At 43.4% G+C, this 22176-nt stretch overlaps 1 protein-coding gene across 36 annotated transcripts in view; it reads right to left on the bottom strand.

Annotated features, from left to right (window-relative positions):
• Positions 1-20965, bottom strand: part of Kidins220 (kinase D-interacting substrate 220) — an 88810-nt gene extending 67845 nt beyond the window's left edge. For 17 of the 36 annotated variants that reach the window (XM_039111622.2, XM_039111623.2, XM_063261409.1 and 14 more), the window contains exons 1-5: positions 7971-8069; positions 6678-6776; positions 5306-5404; positions 4558-4659; positions 1175-1273 (exon numbers count right to left, since the gene is read on the bottom strand). In XM_039111622.2, the coding sequence (XP_038967550.2) occupies positions 1175-1273; positions 4558-4659; positions 5306-5404; positions 6678-6776; positions 7971-8051 (480 nt within the window). In that variant the 5' untranslated portion in view covers positions 8052-8069. Of the gene's footprint in view, positions 1-1174; positions 1274-4557; positions 4660-5305; positions 5405-6677; positions 6777-7970; positions 8070-14988; positions 15130-20770 lie in introns of those variants that run through there. The other 19 variants (XM_063261411.1, XM_063261414.1, XM_063261417.1 and 16 more) reach the window with 4 other exon arrangements.
• Between the last annotated feature and the right edge of the window lie 1211 nt (positions 20966-22176).

Here is a 22176-nt window from a genome sequence, read left to right as displayed (position 1 = left end):
AAAAAATAATTCATAGACCCTACCAAGTCTAATATCACTTTACATTGTTAAGGAAAAGGCATTTTACATCGTTAAGGAAAAGGCATTTAAATTTTTTTTTATTAATTTGTATTTATATGCATACACTGTAGCTGTCTTCAGACACACCGGAAGAGGGCATCAGATCCCATTACAGATGATTGTGAGCTACCACGTGGTTGCTGGGAATTGAACTCAGGACCTCTGGAAGAGCAGTCAGTGCTCTTAACCACTGAGCCATCTCTCCAGCCCAAAACATGTTTTCTTAATGGAGCATGATGTTTGCCTACAATTACAATTAAAACTCAGCTTGGCACAGTGACATATACCATTTGTCCTAGCACTAAGGAGGCAAAAAAGGAAGATCCCTGTGAGTTCAAGGTCTGCTTGCTCTAATACAAGACCAGAACTACACAGTGGGACCCTATCTCAAAAAAAATTTTTTTTAAATTAAAAGGTGGGGTGGGAAACTGCTTGATATAAAGAATTTTTTGTCTTTTTTTTTTTCGGAGCTGAGGACTGAACCCAGGGCCTTGTGCTTGCTAGGTAAGCGCTCTACCACTGAGCTAAATCCCCAACCCCAAGAATTTTTTATTTTATAAATTACTAAAAATTATTCTAGAAGGTTTTAGTTTCTCAAAATTTATGTATATTAATTAACAACAGATTCTCAAAGACAGGTATTCATTATGGTTTTTATAGAATAGCATTATTATTTTCTTTTTTAATTTATTCATTTATTTTATGTATATGAATATACTGTCCATGTCTTCAGACACACCAGAAGAACCCAGATGCCACTACAGATGGTTGTGAGCCACCATGTGGTTGCTGGGGATTGAACTCAGGACCTCTGGCAGAGCAGACAGTGCTCTTAACCACTGAGCCACCTCTCCAGCCTCCACATTATTATTTTCAAAGTTAGTAACATTTAAGAAATATCAGCACTTGGGAAGCAAAGGCAAGAAGTTCATGAGCTCATTGAAAGCCTGGACACACACAGTGAAGTCTATCTCAAAAAGGAATCATTTAAGATTTAAATTATAAGAGAAATCACTTAAGAACTGCAGGGAGTTTCTCTAGGTTTGTGCTAGCTTAAATACTCCCTTAAAGCACAACCATCACTCTCTAGAATGGCTAAGGCAGAGGTACTTACGGCTCCTTCTTGATCAACATCAGCTCCCATGGCCAACAAGTGCTTCACACATTCCAAATGACCCTTTCGGGCAGCCCATACCAAGGGGGTTGTTCCGTACTATTAAAACAGGTAATGAATTCAACATTACTTCAGACATGTACTAGAAGAAAGCAGCTTGAAACTAAGTTATATTTTGGTGATTCTTAGGTAAATATTTATATCAATCAGGCCTAGGTAAAAACCTATTTCCTTCATCTTACTTGTCCTGAATAGTCATTTTTTTTGCATGAAATGTGTTTTGGTCAACTTTATTTAACTTTATAATCTAGATAACCCTTCCGCCACAGTCACACAGGCCCTAATTCTCATTGCGCATGCACTGCTTCCCAGACTTCTGGTGTGATGGAAGGCTTAACGGTCTAAAGGAGGCAGACAGCAAGGTGGAGTGCAGCTCAGACAACTCCACACACTCAGTTAGGCCTGCAGTCTTTATCACAGAGTAAGCAAGCACAAGTCACAACACCACATTTTCACACAAGAAAGTGAGGCTCCAAAACAGGGTCAAAGTAACAAAGCTATCAGGAGGCAGAAAAAGCCAACCTTTAAACCCAGCACTCAGAGGCAGAGAAAGGCGGATCTCTGACTCCAGCCTGATCTACAGAGCAAGTTTCAAGACAGTCAGGTATCATGGAGAAACCCTATCTTGAAAAACCAAAAACCAGCCCATCTCCAGAAGAAAGTGCGGGATGATATCCCACAGTCAAAAGTCTGACCCATAATTGTTCCTGTCTGAAAGAACTGCTGGGATAAAAATGGGGAAGACCTGAGGAAAAGCAGGTTCAGTGACAGGTCCAAAGTGGGATCCAGATCAAGGGGAGTCCTCAAGGCCTAACACTATTATTACTCAGGCTATGGGGTAATCACAAAAAGGGACCTATCATAACTGCCCTCCGAAAGACCCAACAAGCAGCTGAAAGATTCAGATGCAGATATTTACACCCAACCAATGGACAGAAGCTGCTGACCCTTATGGTTGAATTAGGGGAAAGCTGGAGGAAGCTGAGAAGGAGGACAACCCTGTAGGAGGACCAGCTGTCTCAATTAACCTGGACCCCCAAGATCTCTCAGACACTGGATCACCAACCAGGCAGCATACACCAGCTGCGATTAGGCCCCTAATACATATACAGCAGAGGACTCCTGAGTCTGGGTTCAGTCAGAAAAAATGCACCTAACCTCAAGAGACTGGAGGCTCCAGGGTCTAGTGAGGAAAGAGGGTAGGATGGGGACATCCTTGGGAGTTGGGGGCACATGGGGAAGGGAGGAGATATGGGATATGGAGCAGTCAGAGGGTGGACCAGGAGGGGAATAAAATCTGGGGTGTAAAAAATAAATTAACTAAATTAAGTTAAAAGAAAAAACCAAAACCCAAAACCAAACCTAACCAAACAAAAACCCCATGGACCCACCAAGCTTTTAGATCTGCACTTTTAACCATAACCCCAAATCAACTTGTATCTTTGACATCTTCAGCCCAGAAACTGTTCAAAAGCACCCTTTATGAGGCATGATCAGAAAGCATCAAGAACTATAAATCATACTTAAAAGTAATGCTGGCTCTTGAGAAGTCTGCCAGTCAACAGACATGTAAATACCCACAGTGACCTTTATGTACAATAAAATTTATACATGATCATAAACATTAATAAACCCTGACAGCCTGTCCAGCAAGGATAAAACATTCCCTATTATTCCACCCTGCTCAATACAGTAAGAAGCCACTAGTATATATGACTATACATATGTAAAATGTAGTGAGTGTGACTAAAAAACTGAATTTTTACTTTTATTTCATTTTACATAACATCTAAATAGCCATATGTGGCTAGTGTCTATGAATGATGTCAGACGCGTTCACGACCACATTCATGGAGACTGTACCCCACATTGCCCTCGATAGAGGGGTCCTCATGACAGACTAACGAGGATATGGATGCAGCAAGTGGAACTAGATGCCTAACGAGAGGAGAAGGGTGTGAGGGAGAACAATAGTCTTAGTCACTGCCTCAGAACAGACTTAAGGCCATGGGTAAGGGACGCAGGACAAACTCCCCAATTCCACTCCTACATCTGTAGTGTTCCTAGTCTCCTCCTTTGTAGGAAATACATTGTCTGTCTGAAGCATCTTCTCTAACCCCACAAAACAATACCCAGCTATCACCAAAGCTAAAAGACACGCACATTCACAGTTCACCCAGACATCCTAGCTGTCTGAACGGGGCCTAACTGGTGTCCTTGAACACCTACTGTATTTGTTACTTCCTGAGACTGAGACATAGGAGACTGATACACGTGCTAGAATGTCTGTCCTTTCTCTTTCCCATCCCGCTGGCCAGCCTACCCTGACCCTGAGGAGCAGATACTCTCATTTACATCATTACAAACAACTCTTGCTACCTGACAGGAACGTCCTTACCTTGCTTCCTGTCTACTCCAAGGGCTCTTCAGTCAGTGCTCAACCACCTCAGGAAATGTCTCCATTTTCCTCAAGTTCAAATTCTGGTCTCCTCTCAGTGAACTCCTTTTACAGACACATTCCCACAGTCTCAGCACATAGGCCAGACGGCTGTCACCTGGTGATCGTCCTGAGGGCTAGGAATCTCCGTGTGTCGCCCTGCCAGGCTCGCTTCTCCTGCACCCCAGTCCTATCCTCCTCCGTTTCATGAGGACATACTCAATGTCTCCTCCCCAGCCCAGCCTCCCCTTCTGCTCCTCCACTCCTGTTCAGTCTCTGGTCCAAGCCCTGACAGTTTAGGCTTTCCCTGCCTAGCCAGCCTTCTGCCAGCCTTCCCTCTTATGAGTCTGCCCTTCCATCTACACTTCGGATCCATTCCTACTTCCAATCTCCACAACACCAGCCTTAGAATTCTAAGCACAAGAGAGAGAACTGGACCTGAATTGTAAGATCGCTGTCCCACAAACACAGCAAACAAGACAAAAAGCAGGAAGAAGAGTTAAAATAGAAAACTTCATTTCTTTTTTTTTTTCTTTTTTTTTTTTTTTTCTGGAGCTGGGGACTGAACCCAGGGCCTTGAGCTTGCTAGGCAAGTGCTCTACCACTGAGCTAAATCCCCAGCCCCCAATAGAAAACTTCAAACAGTACAGATGTGCGTTCATTAGCTCTGACTTTTTTGAGAATAATAAATTTAATGTAATAAATATTAAGAGAACACTTGATCCATAACACAAATACAGGACCCATCTATAACCTGTGAATACACAGGTGAAAATGTTGAAATACAAAAATAAGATACATTCGAGATGTTTCAAATGAAACCATTTATAACCTGGAATATGTGACCATAGCACAAAGCAGAACCTGGACAGACTCTGCAACTCACCTTGTCGGAGCAATTGACTTTCGCACCATTCTGCAGTAGAAGATGCACTATGTCGGCATGGCCTCTGCCCGCTGCCCAGATGATTGGGTAGACACTATACTGCTGGGATACACAGGTACGCGAGGACGGGGGAGAAGACAGTCTTTAGATGGACATTTACAACACAAATTCACTAGGAAAATATCAGCAGGAGTAACACAAAGAGTGATGGTTTCTAATTCAAGTTAGAAACCATTCTCCATTTTAAAACACAAATACTCATATAACTGACAACTAAGATGTGTGAAGACTAAATAATGCATATATTATTAACACATTTATTTTTGCAGAGTTAACTTATTTAATGTGATTACCTAGCTGATAGGAAAGATTAATAAGTAGAATAAAAGTTTAAAAATTTAGAAATGTATACAAGGTAAGAAAAATAGAATGTGTAGAAAAAATGGTATGACTTCATGGTAAATGTCTTTTCAAGAAGCACAGAGTAAGGGTGCACAGATAAGGTAACTAAGAAATTCACACTCCTTCTGAAATGTTACACAATTATGGTTAACATTTGAGTTCAAAGACTTGCTTTCTCATTAGAAGATGAGAAAAAGACAGTGTACAAAATTCTCATTGTCTTAAAATTCTCACTGAGTCTTAAAATAGCATTCTATATGACATTCAGTATGATATGAAAAGTCTCTATCCACCGTAAAGCATAAAAAGCCTGCATTCTGTAAGTTCACTTTTTGTTAGTGCTTACCAAACCAGTGACACTTGGGTTGGCACCATGAGAAAGAAGCAGCTCGACCACGTCGGTCCTGCCTTTGTAGCACGCCCACATGAGAGCTGTCCATCCACCCTGTAGAATAAAAAGGGGCATGGAAAACCGTATCATCCCCAGCAAGGAACGACTTTAATCAGACTCTCTCTATGTGCATCCTTGTAATACCACTATTTCATAACAACAATAGTCTTAAACTCTTACGCCCCTCAGAAATATACAACTAAACAAGAACCGAACAAAATCTGCTAAGTCTACAAGTGATCACTGCAAGTTTGTAGAGCAAACACCACAGAAGTTAGACTAGGGATGTTCATCCTTCTCAGAGTCAGTCTGGCTGACTGACCCAGAAAGCAAGGAGAAGCAGGGAAGGGGGAGAGGGGCCTAATATTCAGGTGCATGTCACATCCAAGCTAAGGAAAGTACTATCTCCCTAGGTCTGAGAGCATAAGATGATGGAAGTAAGATTGTGGCCTAGTCTACTATGAAGAGAGAGACAGAAAGCTGCAGTGTCTTCGAAACTCTGTAAACCTGTCAGCTGAGGGATGGGATGTGTGCTTTATGTGCCAAGGCAGATGATTTCCTTCCTTGCTTAGATTGCTAAAATTGACTTCCTAAAAAGTTAAACATCTTATAGAATAAGACGGAAATTTTCCTTTTTCTCCCTCTTATACCTTACCCAGACCATAACCAAACAGGAGGTAGGCAGTAACTACAGACCATGTCCTCTGAGACCTGCAGTGCTCATGGACAGCGGCCTGGACAGATCGCGTTTATAAATCAATCTACTGACATTCTAAAGCCTATAACTTACCCAAAACATTTAAAATATCTGATGTACCTTTTAAATCCAATCCAAATGAAATAAGTTTTCTTTTTTTAACTCTTATTTATTTACTTATTTGTTTGTTTATTTATTGTGAGTACACTATAGTTGTCTTCAGACACACCAGAAAAGGGCACTGGATTTGATTACAGATGGTTGTGAGCCACCATGCGGTTGCTGGGAATTGAACTCAGGACCTCTGGAAGAGCAGTCAGTGCTCTTAACCACTGAGCCATCTCTCCAGCCCAAAATATGTTTTCTTAAAGTACTAAGCTATGAATCACACCCCCCCCCAATGAGCTGAGAACATTTAGTTCTGAGATAAACTGAAGTAATGACTATTCTAAACAGGAGACACTATAACACCAGCATTTAAAACATTTTTGAGTCATTCCCACATCCAACCTCAAGTCATAAAACACTAAAAGACCCTGTCTTAAAAATAGAGTAATAGACGGTTTCCTGTGTCTGTTACTGTCAGTAACTGTCAGCTAACCAGTGCCGCCCTGCGAACAGCACACATACCATGTCTCGGTGCTCCAGACTGGCCCCGCTCTTCAGCAGCTCCTCCACAATGTGGATGTGCCCCTCCTTAGATGCCGATATAAGGGCAGTCCAGTTATCCTTGAGAAACAGGCAAAACAGCGCGTTTCAAAGTAAAGCACAGCATTCCAAAGTGAGGGAGGCACCTGATTTATAGACCAAATGATTGTCCAATGGATACCATGTGAGCCACTCTAACTTCGGTGGAACAAAGGAGCTGCCTGAAGATGTCGCCTGCCTATCTGTGCCAGGACTGTGCAGAGAACAGTACCACTGTTGCTTGTCCAGGCTCGCCCTGGACCTCTTTCACATTCCATTTTGTAGAAAGGAGAGAAGCGGCCACCAAAACCTAAAGGGCAATCCGCAGCTAGCAACTGTCCCACAAATTAAAGAGCCTGCAATCTATCATGAGGACACACTCACACACTCGCACACTTGCACACTCACTCAATCGCACAGTACAGCTGCAAGTGGGGACATTAAAAGACTGCGACAAAGAACTATGAGAACAGAATTGTCCTAACTTTTATTTAGGGAGTGAATTAATTCAAATGATCACTCTGGGGATAGAGGCACACAATTTTAACCTCAGCACTAGAGAGGCAGAAGGAGGTCTACACAGTGAGACCCTGTCTTAAAAAACAAAAAATTCGAATGGTCACTCAAAGCAAAATAATGTAGCCATGTGATCCTGAAAGTGACTCTAAGAATACTGGGAACTCAAAGGAAACTGGATGATGATCTGTCCCTCAGAAGCAGTATCAGAAGGGACCATTACCAAGAAACAATATAACTGGAGAGAATCACTTAACAGCATAGGCCATACAGTGAAATATTCTACAGATACTTGGGCCCACAGATATGAGCTGCAGGGGTGCCATGAACACAGGAAAAAACATGAGGTGCTGAAATACCTGCTTATAAGCAAAAACTTATCATTTGATTAAAAAGGCAAACAGACAAAACTAACAACAAAAAACCTGGAGCACACTAGGCAAAGCACTTTTTAAAATATTTATTTGTTTGTTTATTCACTTATTTTGAGCCATGGCTCACTATGTTGCCCTGGCTAGCCCTGGAACTCTATGTAGATCAGGCTGACCTGGAACTCAGAAACCTGCCTGCTTCTGCCTCCTGAGTGCTGAGATGGGGATTAAAGGCATAAACTACTACATTCGGCCCTCAAAGTACAACTTTTAATCATCATTCTTTAAGCACTTTTTATGAACAAATTAAAGAAAAGGAAGACTAGTGAGTAAATGGTTGTATGCATACCAGATCTTCCAGATTGCAGTTGGCTCCATTCTTTAACAGTTCTTTCACTATTTCCACATTGCCCTGCTCCGCAGCCAGCATCAGCGGCGTCTGGCCACACTGGAGAACAAACAGGTCAGAATGTTAGCTTAGCAACAGATGTGCTCTCACTACATACCACTACACTGACCTTTTCACAAAGGTACGCAAAGCACTGGTGTGCTTCCTGTATTTCTTTAACTTATCAACAGCTTTAAACCTAAAGGTTTGGTTTACTGATGATTTAAAAGTCATAAACTTAAGAGTATATAGCTCACCAATAGGCATTTGTCTCAAATGTACAGAGCCCTGTGTTCAATTTCCATTAAAAAAAATGAATATCAAAGCCACTAAAAACGTAACCCTCATAATATTAGTAATCTCTTTTAGGGGCTATGAATTCATTCAGAATCACTAAATATGCATAGTACTAGGATCTGGAAAACAATTACCACAATATACACAAAATCTCACAATACCTATGGTGACCTAATTTTCTAGATAGAATATGCTATAGAATAGCATTTTAATTATACACATTTTATCTCAGAGACAGAGAAGATAATAAAAACTAGATGTTACACATAATGACCTGCACGTGTAGTTTAACTCATGAAGCATATTTTCCACCTTCCAAAGGTGAATGCAGAGCTAGAGAGCTTCCTTGCCCAGAAAACAGGGGCAGGGCCTGGACAGATGGACCTAAGATAAAGCTCCAGCAAGCACAGCACAACATGTTCACTTTCCATAGCGGTCAGTCAAGACACAGAACAGACTAGAAAGCACCAAGTTAAGCTATCAGCTAGTAAACATCTAGTATTTGAGGCAGAAAAGTTAAAAAAGGGAAAAGTTTGCACCAAAAAGTAAGTTAATTATATAAACATTTATGCACCTACTTACTGTGTATTGATGTGAGGGGAAATATCTGTGACTTTACTTTTTATTATCTTATACATATTGGGTGTTTTACCTGTGTGCATATCTATGCACTGCATGTGTGCCCTGTGCCATGGACACTAGAAAAGGGCATAATAAGTTCATCAGAAGCGCTGGAATTGAAATTACAAGTGGTTGTGAGCCATCATGTGCATGCCAGGAATTGAACCTGGGTCCTCTGGAAGAGTAGCCAATGCTCTTAACTGCTGAGCCAACTCTCTAGCCCATGTGCTTTTACCGTGTGGGGTGTGTGTGTGTGTGTGTGTGTGTGTGTGTGTGTGTGTGTGTGTGTGTGTGTGTGTGCATGTATGCATACATATGGAAGCCAGAGGATGATCTCGGGTGTCATTCTCTGGAACACCATCCACCTCCCTGGAGACAGGGTCTCTCATTGGCCTGGAGCTCACCTACTGAGCTAGACTAGCTGGTCAGTGAGTCCTAAGGATCCTTCTTTCTCTGCCTCCCCAACACTGGGCACACGTGCCACTGTGTTCCTTAGTTTTCAAAAACTAATCTTTATGTATTTGTTTGTGTTCTGCATGGTGTGTGGTGATCACAATGTAACTTTTGGGAGCTGGCTCTCTCTCCACATGGGTTGGCAGGCTTGATGACAGGCACCTTACCTGCCAAATCATCGTGCCAGCCCATGCCTGCCATTTTTACTGGGTTCTAGGGGTCAAACTGACTGAGTTATCTCTTCAGGGCTTTGTTTTTTTTAATGCCAAACTGATATCCCTGTGCTTCAAACCCTCAGTGTTTTCCTCTAATCTCTGAGACAGCAACTTGAATCTTTACCAGTGCTCCAAAGACAGAAAGGAGGGCAGGCCCACCTCTCCCCCTCACCTCTGTCATCCCCACATGGCCTCATGGACCTTTCTTCTTCCTTCTTATGTATTTAAGCCTCATTTACTGTAGCATTTGTAACTATATTTGTAGGATTACCAGTTGGTTTTAAGAATATTTTTTGCTGTATGTGTACAGGCGTTGGCCTACATTTACATCTGTGTATTGTGTGTCTGCAGTGCCCACAAAGGCCAGAAGAGTGCATCAGATTAGGACTGACAGGAGTCAGAGAGTGTGAGTTGTGAGTCAACAAGTGTGAGCTGGGAATTGAACCTGAGTCCTCTGTGAGAGCAGTCAGTGACCTTAACCTCCAGCCTCTCCCAGCTGATGTTTATATGTGATCCTCAAAGTTCCTAAAACTCCATCCATAAAGGTAGAACACATGCCTACTGTGTTTTGTACTCAGTATTATAGATGGAAGGAAGGTCAGTGCCACCCAGATACTCAAATATTTGTTGACTAAAATGAATGAGTGGACAGAAATATCAAGAGTTTAAAACTCTTTTAGAAACAACAGTCAAACAAGAAAAAAAATATAATTGGCAAACTTTAACAAATGCTATTATAAGGATAATCAAGTAAAGAGTTAAGCATAAATACTGGTATAAAAGAAGTAGAAAGTAAATCACATAAACATAGGCATTCTTGCAATGACATTAATTATATGTGTGGCCACATCACTCATTAGAGGCTGAGGTACCATGCATAACAGATTTTTCAAGTGGAAAAGTCTATCATTTGAACATTAAATTTGTTAACTGACCATTCAAAAAAAATGTGCAAAATGAGCTCACAGAAACTGTAGCAGCATGCACAAGACCTGGACAGGTTCAAGCCACATGAAGGTCCCAGAACTAAAAGGTCAAAGTAGACACAGCTTCTACCTCTAACCAAGAAGTCACAATCATTTGACACCAGGCTGGCAAAGGGAAAACCAGGCTGTTTTGTTCCAGGGGAGTGTCTGTAAGTGTCTGCTCAGATGGAAGGGTATCCTGGGACGCAGACATCTAGGAACCAGGAACCACACAGCTTTGAGATGTGACAGTGACAGGGTCCCAAGGGAGGCGTATCCTGAGATTCAGGAGCTCAGGAAGCTTAAAACTCTGAGGAAGTCTCCTCAGCAGAGGCCATGCAGCTCCCAGGGGAGGGTATCCCCAGCTGAGTTGAGGAGCTCAGGACCACACTGTGTTGCTAAGCTTGCTGTCCTGTCTTCTCTGCTGCTTTTCTTCTCAGCTTCTTCCACAGAGCCACTCCAGGCAGTAAATCTCATAAAGGAGATTCACTGAAGGGAAGCATCTAGGAGGAGGAAGGACTAATCCAGGGATGGCTGTCAGAGCAGAAACACTTACAGTGTCACTGAGCCTACAGACCATACTCCAGGGCAGGCCCGTGCCCAAGAGTAATTGGCAACACAGAATTAACCCAGTGGTATTCTGAGAGCTTTCAACTTTGCTTTCCTCTGGCGTGTTGTTGTTGTTGTACTGGCTTTTTGTCTGTTTGCCTTGATTTCTGTTTTTGTGGAGTTTTGTTTGTTGCTTCTTGTTTTAAAAGAGAGAAAAAGAAAGAGAAAGAGAAAGTTGAATGAATAGGAAGACGGGGAGGATCTGGGAAGAGGTGAGAAAGAGGAAAAACAAAATTAAAATACTGTAGACAAACACTCATAAGAAAGCAAGCTGCACATCACAGTTACGCAGAGTAACCTAAACACTGCATTTATGACTCTGAGTCATAAAACTGCATCACTTACTATGCCATACACACCTTCAAGGTTCGTATCAAGGGTCACTGGTACAACACAGAAAAATGTGCAGCCAAGAACCTAAATTCAAGTCCTCAAGAATGCATAAATTGTATGTAATAGTTTGCAAAAATGACTCAGAAGAATTTTCTGGTTTGGGCATGACAGTTACACGATAGCTCATAGTCCATGAAGTGGGGTTTTAAAATGTAATTAAATACCTATTAGACAAATTAAAAAAAGGTGGGTTTGACCCAATTAACTGGAACTGCCTGCTGTGAGAAACTTAAATAGTCATATTTTCTCTTACGTAAATTAGCTGTTCCTAGTGTCCACAGGGACAGGACTTTGTTGGGAGTGGCTCTAAGCTCAACTGAAAAGCCTCAGATCATGACTGTTGCGTGATGAACTGTCACAGGCTGCTGCTGTAACACTGTCATATCGTCCAGTCTCTCAGGCAAGCTTTGCCCTCTTCTTATCCAGTCTACAGGCAGAATGCTGGGTTGTATTAAGATAGATGAGGAGAAGAAACTGACAGTAACACATGCCCCCCAAAAAAGGGAGCCTGGGTTCTCAGGGTGTCCTGAAGTTACACACACACACACCACCACCACCACCACCACCACCACCACCACCACCACCTCCTCCTCAAAAAGATTCTTCTAGCTCAATTCGTGAGAAAAACAAATCCTCACTTGTTGTGGTTTGCCCTGAAGTTATCTGTATTTTGATGCTAATTCCACTGCCCCAAGGACTGCTGCCTAGTCACTACTCAGAACTCAGCTGACTTCACCAGAACCACCTCCCCATTGAATTTGTAAAGTACAGGTGAGGAGCAGGTACTGGATAGAAGGAGGTCTGTCATTGGAGGAGAAGGAAGGATGGGTGGGAGAGAAGTTTGAAGGAAGAGGAGGAGACAAGGAGAGAAAGGGAGAGACCCGAGACGGAGAGAGGGTGAGAAGCCATGGCAGGTGATGTTAAGATTCTGCTCTGTGTATTTACAGGTTGTTATTAATGTTCTCTAGGGATGGATGGTACCAGGCTTTGTATGTTTAAGTGGGCAATTATATCTTACCAATTGGGTCACAGGTTATTGTGTTGTGTGTTATTTTATGTGATGGTTTGAGTGTAGGAAAGTGTGTGGCAGCAAGAGACACTGGGCCGCCACAGAGTTGGGATATGTTTCCACCAAGCTATCTAGCAGATATCTTGGGGCACTGAAGTGCCAGACCTAGAGCGGGTAAAAGACAGCTATACCCTTTTTTATTTTTATATTTCTACAACAACACTCACTCACCTAAACTTCAAGGCTACACTAGCTAGAAAGTTTCAGGAAAGGCTGCCAAGGAGTCTTGTTAGATTCCTAAAGACAGAAGAAGAGTTACCTTGAAAACTGAATCTTAAAGCCTATTTATAGATTCTGCTACTTCCTGTTCAACCCAACATACAGAGCTAAAGAGATAAAAAGTAACTTGCTATTATGGGAACGTAATGCCTTACTAAGTGTCTTCCATACCTAGGCTCACATACTCCACCAACACCCAAGCCCACTGCTTTCTAAAGTCAAGAGGATTAAAACCCCACTAACCCTTCATTATTACTTGAATGTATCCATCAAAATTCACATGTTGAAATTCAATACAACATTACTGAGCGGCAGGGACTTGAGGAGGCAACCAGATCATGGGAGCACAGATCAGTGTCATTCCTGTGTGAGTGGGTGAGTTGCTGTAGCAATGAGAGCCTAATAAAAGGAGAGTTGGACTCCCTTCCCTTCCCTTCCCATCTAGTTCTTTTCCATATCCTCTTTCACACACAGGTTCTCTTCTGCTATGTTGTGAAGAAGGGTCTCACCAAACGCCAACCTTTCATCTTGGACTTCCTAAGCTCTAAAACTATGTCAGAAGACATTACCAGCCTATGAAATTCCATCACAAATACACATAAGCTGACTATGATGCCTCTCCTCTATATTTACTGTGATCTCAGGCCCAAACACACCAAACAACCAAACCCCCACAGCAGCTGAATTTCTCAAGGGGTGTCCTCTCAGCTCCCCTGTAAGGCGGCAACGCAAACCGCCTACATGCGGTTTTTCTTCTAATTCCTAGGATCTCATTTCTATGCCTTTTGAATGTGAATCAGACCTACATAATTACTGCCCTCAAAGACGTCTTCTCAGTGACTGTATTCTTCTTCCAACAATGATAGTAAAACCAAAGCATTTTGACGTGCTCTCTTTAAATCCCCTCTAGAGTGTTTATAAACACATGCAAAATTCATCTCCTAAAGTCTGGCTTCATGTTTTTATTGAGTCAGCATGTGCAGCCTCAGTCCACTACGCAGCCTACTCTGCACCAGGGAAATACCCAGCACAAGGGTGTACCGTGCGACACACCGGAGCTGACACGGTGAGATGCTTATTTTCAAGTGTTTTCTTTTTCTTCTTTGTTGTTATTTTATTTTTATCTTTTGTTTTCTTTTGGGGGGGAGGTAATAAGGGCAGAGGGTGGATATGGAGGGAAGGAGAAATGAATAGGAGTGGGGTGCATGATGTGAAATTCACAAAGAAGCAAAAAGTTTTTAAAAATCAAAATTAGAAGCATAAATTTTAGGGCTATGGATACAGCTCAGCAGTAGCGCTCTTCTCTAGCATGTGTGAGGGCATGAGCTTGATCCCTGGCCCTGAAAAGAGAAAGAGGGGGCTGGAGAGATGGCCCAGGTGTTAAGAGCACAGTGGCTCTTACAGAGAACCCAGGTTCTAATCCCAACACCCACCTGGGGCTCACAACCATCCCTTCACTCCAGTGCCTTCTTCTGACCTCTGCATGTACCAGGTATACATACACATATGCAGGGAAAACACCCATACACATAAAACAATAAAATAATCTAAATATCTTAAGATTTTTTAAGATTAAATACATGCTTTGACAGTTAAAAGCTTACTATTTCCTAAATGCCCTATCACTAGTTTTCAGCACCATACTATATCTGATGAGATACTAGCTAGCAATGCTTTTGCTCATACCACTTAACAGAAATATCTTAGGTAAGTTAACATTTACTAGTTAGTTATTTAACAGTAACATAACTTGTATAATACTCTCCAAACCATGCAGCATCTAAAATCCAAAGGTGTATGGAACAAACAACTCAGACTTCAGTGAAAAAATATTTAATCCTAATCCTGCCTGGTTGGTGAACTTGAAGAAAGAGGAGGACTATACGCTCTGTAAAGCTTCCCAGAGGCACTCTGGCTTTTAAGGACCAACCCTCCTGAGTACTTACCACCTCGTCAGGGCAAAGGTCAATAAGCCTAAACTCAATATTCGACAATTCATATGAGCTGGAAAGAGCTTTTAAAACACAGACTGAACTAGTTCAACAGGAAGTCACATTGTGAACCATCCTTCACCCACAGCACAGCGCCGTGTGCAGAGAGCAGTCACACATCCGTGAAGGGTTTAGTCTCAGCCTCACCTCGTTCCTCTCATCTACATCTTTGCACTTCTCAAGAAGAGCTTTCAGAGCAGGAATATTCTCTTCTTCCACATAATTTATCACACTCTGTGATATAAGAACTGACATTTTCACAGAAATCTATTGCCGACTTTAATTCACCTGTAAAAACAAGTCAGACAAAATGTACATTCTGGTTAGAAATAAACTAAGTTGTTATCAAACATACTTCAGTTTTACCCCTAAATGTGTTCAGACACACCTCCAATGGTAGAAATATTTTTTTTTTTGGTTCTTTTTTTCGGAGCTGGGGACCGAACCCAGGGCCTTGCGCTTCCTAGGTAAGCGCTCTACCACTGAGCTAAATCCCCAACCCCTAGAAATATTTTTAAAAGATCCCCACAGCCCAACCGTCAAAATGCTGACAAGATACCCTTTCCCAGACTCATGGTGCATATCAAACTTAATTCATCCAAAACCCAAGCCAGACGCACCCCAAACTTCATCACTGTTACCCCAAGCACAAGGGAGGTGGTGCTATGCCTATTGCTGATCCCCACCTCAGGTCACAGCAGCCCAAGACTTAGAATTACCTGTGCCTTGGCCTCCTCACCTGATACGGAATCCAATATATGGCCTACTGTAATACAGCAAGCCCTTCTGGCTCTCGTATCTATTCTCACTGCCCCCATGACTACCGGCCCAGTACAAGCCATCCTGACGTATCTCACAGCTTCCTAACTAGTTTCCCTACTTCCACGCAGCCTCTCTGACCCTCTCTGTCTATAAGGCATCCATAGTGAGCTTCTAAATGAGTTAGGGGATACTGCGGGGATGTGGGGATGGGCACAAAAAGGGATAATGGTTCAACAGTACAAATTTTAGTCAGACCAGGGCAAAAGGTTCTGTGGTCTGTATCTTCCATTTATCAATAACATATAGTGTTTTTTTAAGTAGCCAATGGGGTCGATTTTAAATGTTCTCATATCAAATAAATTATAAGGATGTGAGGAGATGAACAAGTTAATTAGCCTGAGTTGATCATTCCATAATGCATGCACACATGGAAACACTATACCATAACATGTAAGAATATAAAATTAGTATTTATCAATCAAAAATAGAAAAGAACCTTTAGATATGCATGCATCAGAATCATTGGAAGGGCTTAAAGCATAGATCCCTGGGCCCTCCTCTCAGAGCCTTGACTCAGTAGGTATGGGTGGGGTCTCTGAATCTAAGTCTTTAACCAGCATGCAGGTGACTGATGCTGTCGCTGAGATGTGTACTGTTAACTTACTAAGATGGACTTAGATGGGCTTTCACTTAAAGCCCTCCAATGGTTTCTCAGAAGAGAAAAGTCAAATGTTTTCCTCTCAGCAGAGGACTGTAAGTGGAATGGCCTCTAACATCTTTAATACCTATGAGCCTACGTCCTACAGCTTCCTCAGACCCTTGACTATATGGCCACGCACTATTCTACTCAGGCATTGGTGCTCAGCTTGTCTGCTAAATTCTCTTCGTCAGACACACCCATAGTTGGTCCCTCATTCTGCCAGGCCATGCTCTGAGCAATTCCACCTCACCATGGGAAGTTATAACCTCAGCTGCCCTACAGTAACCCTGCATGCCCACCCCTTGACCACTTCCTTGCTCTCTGCCAGTCTCCACCACTAGAAAAGCATACTGTTTGCTCGAGGTGGCACCACCAACACTAGGATGTGGGTTTGGGAAAGTAGAAATTTGAAGGGTATCTGGAGGAAGTGGAAGGGGTGGGGTAGGTGTACAATAGAAGATATATTGGATACATGTATTAAATTGTCAAAGGATAAATAAGTATATTCTAAAACTGTTTAAGTAGTCTGCTCATGGGATATCCACATGCAAACCCTTCAGCCCTTACTGTGCCGGCTATACACGTTCTAACTGAAGACTAACCTAAATCTAACACCTAAAGCACAACACTGCTCAAGGAAACTGCTTTGACAGAGAAGTGAAAGCACGGTAGGTTTAAAAATGAGAAATCTGATAGACCAGGGCTCATCAAAATAAAAAACTTTACCTCTGCTAAGAAACTTGTTGCTCCTCCCAACCTACTCTGGGAACAGATAACTTCCCTTTTTGTCTGATTGTTTTGTTACATTGGTTAGTTTTTGTTTGTTTGTATGCTTTTGAAACAGACTCTTAATACATATCTTTGGCTGGCCTCCAACTTGATCCCACTGCCTCTACCTCCCAGGAACATGATTACAGGCATGTGCCCGCAGCCTGGCTGAGTCGCAGGCTCACAGATGGTCTGGGTTGACTGTATCACTGACCCTCATGCTGGATTTAGAAGATGGCATTAGAACTTGCCAAGCTTATGGGACTTAACTGAGTTGATCCTCCCAGGAGCTGAGAATTCTGGGGTCCTTGATAGGATTCATGGTTCATATGCAGGAAGTCCCTCGGGGACCAGGGGGCAGACACCATTATTAAATTATATAAGTCCGTGCAAACATAACCTTCTGGAACAAGAACCACCCAGACCAGACAGAAAAACATCAGGAGTTACTAGGGTATAAGACAAAAGATGGGATGCAAGAGAATTGGAGAATTAATGGATATTTCCTCTTCTTGATTATACTGATGTTATATAATCATATGGACCTGTCAAAATTCAAAACCATACCCAAAGGTACATTTTATAACATGTAGATTAATTCTATCAATATGCCTTAATTTTAAAAAGTTAGTTGATCCAATAATTTCACACCTAGGAAGCAATTCTAATACCAGGAAAAATGTGGACAAAGATTCACAAGGACACAGATCTGAGGAGGAAGAGCACTTACTGCCCTTACAGAGGATCTGGGTTCAGTTCCCTGCTCACAGTCTCTTACAACTCCAGGGGAGCCTGCTTCCCAGGGCACCTATATGCAAATGGTATACACAAACTCAGGCAGTACAGGAGCACAGATTTTAAGCCTAGGGATATACAATCCTGCACAGGGAATTGATAGATTGTCATCAAATGTTTCAAACAAACCTGCATTGGTTGAAAATGCCTATGCTATATGAAAGGAGGGGGTCTAAGAACTGCATAAGCAGCATCACGACTATTTAAATGCATACACTGTTCAGTGCTAGAATAAAACCCAGTATCAAATTCTTGCATGGCACTCCTAGCTCTAGCTTTGAATCCCTTGCTTCAACTGCCCCTTCTCCTAGGTTCGTCTCCTACTAGTCTCTACTTCACTCTATTCAGGCCATCTTGCGTTTCCACACAAATGTTACCTGATCAGAGCGCACCCAGCCTCTAAGTATAAAACAGCTCTTGCCGCCCACTACTGTCACCATTCCATTACTCAGCTTTATCCAGGATAGTGTCTAGCATGACTCAGTATACTATTTACCTATTTAGCCTTCTTTTCCTACCCCAACAAGGAGTTCAGTAAGAATAAGGGCTCTGTTCACTGCTCAATTTCTAGCAGTTGGAGAAGTGCCTGGCATAAAGTAGAACCAACCCAGTGTTGGTAGAATCATGAATTTTCCCATGTTCATCAACCTGAAATGCCAGTATTTATACTCCCAATAAGCCAAAACACATCCTGCATACAAGTGACAGCTATAGCTTCAAAGTCCACAATGGCTTAGATCTGTGTCTCTTTACGCTTCCAGTCTGTCTCCACTGTTATGTCTCCAGAGCCCATGACAGGCCTAGAACAAGCAGGGTCTCATGAGAGAATGGTCAAGTTGAAGGGTCTTTGTGCACAGACAGTGCCCCTGCCAACCTCAACAGTATACTCTCTACTATCAGCCCCACGCAGTGCTACACTAGCAATCTGTACATGTGACACTCAAAAGATAAACTGGGCCAGTCCAGAATCGGAATTAAAACTGTCCAGGTCACTATTGATGATGTGTAAAATCACAATCATCAGAGAACGAGCTTACAGCTATGAACAGAGAAAGCCTCTTCCTAAGTAAGGCCTAAGTGTAAACCCTGAGACACAGATCATGAAGCTACAGGTATCCTGAGCTCTCCTTGACCCTGGAAGTCTCCTTTCCCCAAAGTTTCTGCTTATGCCTTCTAAACAACTGACATTCTTCAGCAAAAGCTGGAAGAGAGGATGACACGCTCACACAGGATCATAGAAGAGATAATTTAACAGTATATACATACACAATACAGACTGGGGGGGGGGGGGGATCAGAACTCTAGGCATGAGTTGGAGACCAAAACAAACTGCCTCCAGGAAAGGAATCAGGCAATTAAAGTGGAAAGGAAATACAAGACATTAAGTTTAAGAAAATAGAATTCCCAATGTTTGAATTTTTGGCAGAACAAAATATCCTGAGCTATTCTAGATGAAAAAAATAAATAAACCATGTGACTGGGAAAGAAAAACAATGTTAGTGTTGTCACGAACACCAGAGAAAGGGCACCTTCAAGTGCTATGAGACGGAGAGGGAAAGAAGAGAGGAGAGGAAGGAGGAGATGGGAAAGTCTAGGAAGGAAGGCAGCAGGTATCAAGTTACATGTGTCTGCCCCTTCGCACCAGCCACCCTGGTATTGACTGGGGCTGTGGGGTGCCATTAAAGAGCTGGATTAGAGAATGATGTGGTGGCACACGGGCCTGGGAGGCAGAAGCAGGCTGATCTCTGTCAGCTCCAAGGAGACCAGGGCTACATATTAAGACCTATGAAAGAAAGGAAAGGAGAGAGGGGAGGGGAGGAAGGAAGAGAGGAGGAGGGAAGATAGGAAAGGAAAAGAGAAAAGAAAAGAAGAAATTGTGGAAGTGAGACCCCTAAAAGAAGTCTGGAAACCATTCTCAGAGTGTTTAAAGGGATTCACAAATGGCTGTGCAATTGTTTGCAAAGCATGTCGAATACTGTATACTGTCTCCTCATCCAAAGAGTCCCAGTTTGGCAGACCTATGGTGGAGCTCAGAAACAAATTTTTAACAAGCACCCCCAAATCAGTGACCAAGTAGACTGTCCGTGGAAAGCTTGAGAACAAAGAACGCACCTTGCCATAGCATTTCCAATGTTGGCTCTGAACCAAACACCCAACCGCCCTTAAAAATAAATTATGTATCTTTTCCTTTTAATGTAGATGTCTTGTTTTCCCTAGTGTCAAAATATGAGCAGGGACTAACCTATCAGAATCACCTCCAAGAGGTTTGTCCTCAACCACACCCCACACCAAGAAATGGGAATCTCTGAAAACCGCTGCATTTTTAGCAAGCACCTCTAGGGAGCAGAGCGCTCCAAAAACAGTTATTAATGAGAGAAAATGGTCTAAAACGGTTTAAACCTTTCTATACGGGAAGACAACCTAGAAAAAAAAATGCAAATTCCCACACTGCTGGCTGACAAAGCAAACATGGACGCGTTCTAATCAGGGGCTTGCCGTCATTTTGCAAGGCGTTTAAAAGCCTGCACAGGACAATGGGGCAGTGGGTTCGGCGAAGAAAGCACAGAGGAAAACAACTCTCCTCACTGAAAAGCAAAGCAACCGAGAAAGTAAGCCCAGCTGAGGTACTCACTAAGTGATGGGTGTGACAGCAATGAAAGTGGCCAGGGCCTGGAGTCCCCGCCAGTGCCCACCCTAGAACGCTGCAACAGAGCGCCAGTGTTCCGGGCCTCGGCTGCACCGACCTCGTCCTCTCGGCCCCGACGCCCCGCACCCGGCCTCTGATCCGGGCCCCCTCCCCCTCTCCGCTGTCACTTACAGATTCGTCCCCCTCCCCACCCCACCCCCAACGCCTCAGACCCTCCGTCGCCCGCCCTCATCCGACCTCTCCGCCTTCGCACTGACCGTATCTCGGCCTGGCTGAGGACTCCGCCCTCGGCTCTGTAGAGCCAGCTCACAGGGCCGCAGACCTTGTCAGAGGACACGACGCCAAGAGAGCACAGCTATTAGCAAAGTGCCCGTACCACGCCCGGCGGCCATTTTCCTGAGACTCAGGAACTGACAGGTCACGTGGGCGTATGGTGGGCGGTGCTTCGGGTAGCCACGCCTCCTGGAGGGCAGTGTGGGAAAAGTGGCAGGTGCTGAAAAGTGGCTTTGATGGCCTTCCCTCCCGTTTAAAGGAATGGAGTCATTGCTTCTTCGTTTGGTTTGGCTTCAGATGTTTTGTTTTGTTTTGTTTTTGCTTTGTTTTGTTTTGTTTTAATACAGAGTCAAAGTAGCCCAGGCAGGCCTCAAACTTGCTAGGTAGCCAAGGGACCTTATGCTCTTCCTGTCTCCACCTCCCAACCATCCCAGTTAAATGAGTGTGTCTTCCCACAGGTGCCCCAGGCAATATTTTTCCCTGTCGTTCACTCTTTTGAAAGTTAATTTATAACCCATACCTGGCATTATAAGCAATCGTTCAGAAAAACAAACCACAATTACAACTTTGGAAGCCATTGCCCACTGCTGCAAATGAAAGCAACTAAGTTCCTCTGTCTAGGGTCCAGGAGCCCGAAATCTGCCTTCTCCATCATCGGGGGAGTACACCACTTCGGCAGACCTCCTTCCAGCTTTCTGAGGACCCACCATCTCTCCCAGGGTCCCTCCCGCCCGTGCCCTTCCCACCTCTGCAGAAGGTCTCTGGAAGGTCACCAAAAGCTACTTACTGATCCCTGACCCTATGCTGAGTACCATCAGCAACACCACTGTGGCAGTGTTCCCTTCATCCGGTCTGGTGACACCATTTTCCTAGTCTTCTTCAGGCGAGGTACTCCTTCCCTGGTTCCACCTACCTTAATGACTTCAGAGTTCCAGAGTTCTGCCTACAGTCAATCTCACCCCCAATATGGCCAATATTATAGGCTCCCTCCTGATCCATCACAGGAAGTGAGTGGGATTCCACAGGAAGTGGGATGTTATATCACATATCACCCCATACTGTCTAGCCAGCCTGTACCTGTACCTGTGTTAGTCACTCAGACCTATTTAAAAGCTTTAGAAGCTCCCCCATGGGACTGCTTGTTCTCCCAACTCCTCTCCCCACCCAGAATCCTCCCCCCCCCCTTTTTACCGCTCAGGACACTAAGCATTTCTCAGTTAAACTCTTCAGTAGCCCTCCTCCGTGGAGCCCATTCCCCACAGCCCCTGTAAGTAAGGCTCTTGGAAGGCTTGCTCTCACAGACCTTGCCCCTGTTCTGTCTGCCTTCCCCTCAAACCCTGTCAGGCCACCCGTCAGTATTCTCTGCTGATAGACACACCGGGCTTTGTGG

This window comes from Rattus norvegicus, chromosome 6, assembly GCF_036323735.1.
Source record: "Rattus norvegicus strain BN/NHsdMcwi chromosome 6, GRCr8, whole genome shotgun sequence".
NCBI lineage: Eukaryota > Metazoa > Chordata > Mammalia > Rodentia > Muridae > Rattus > Rattus norvegicus.
This window is presented reverse-complemented; position numbering and strand designations above follow the sequence as displayed.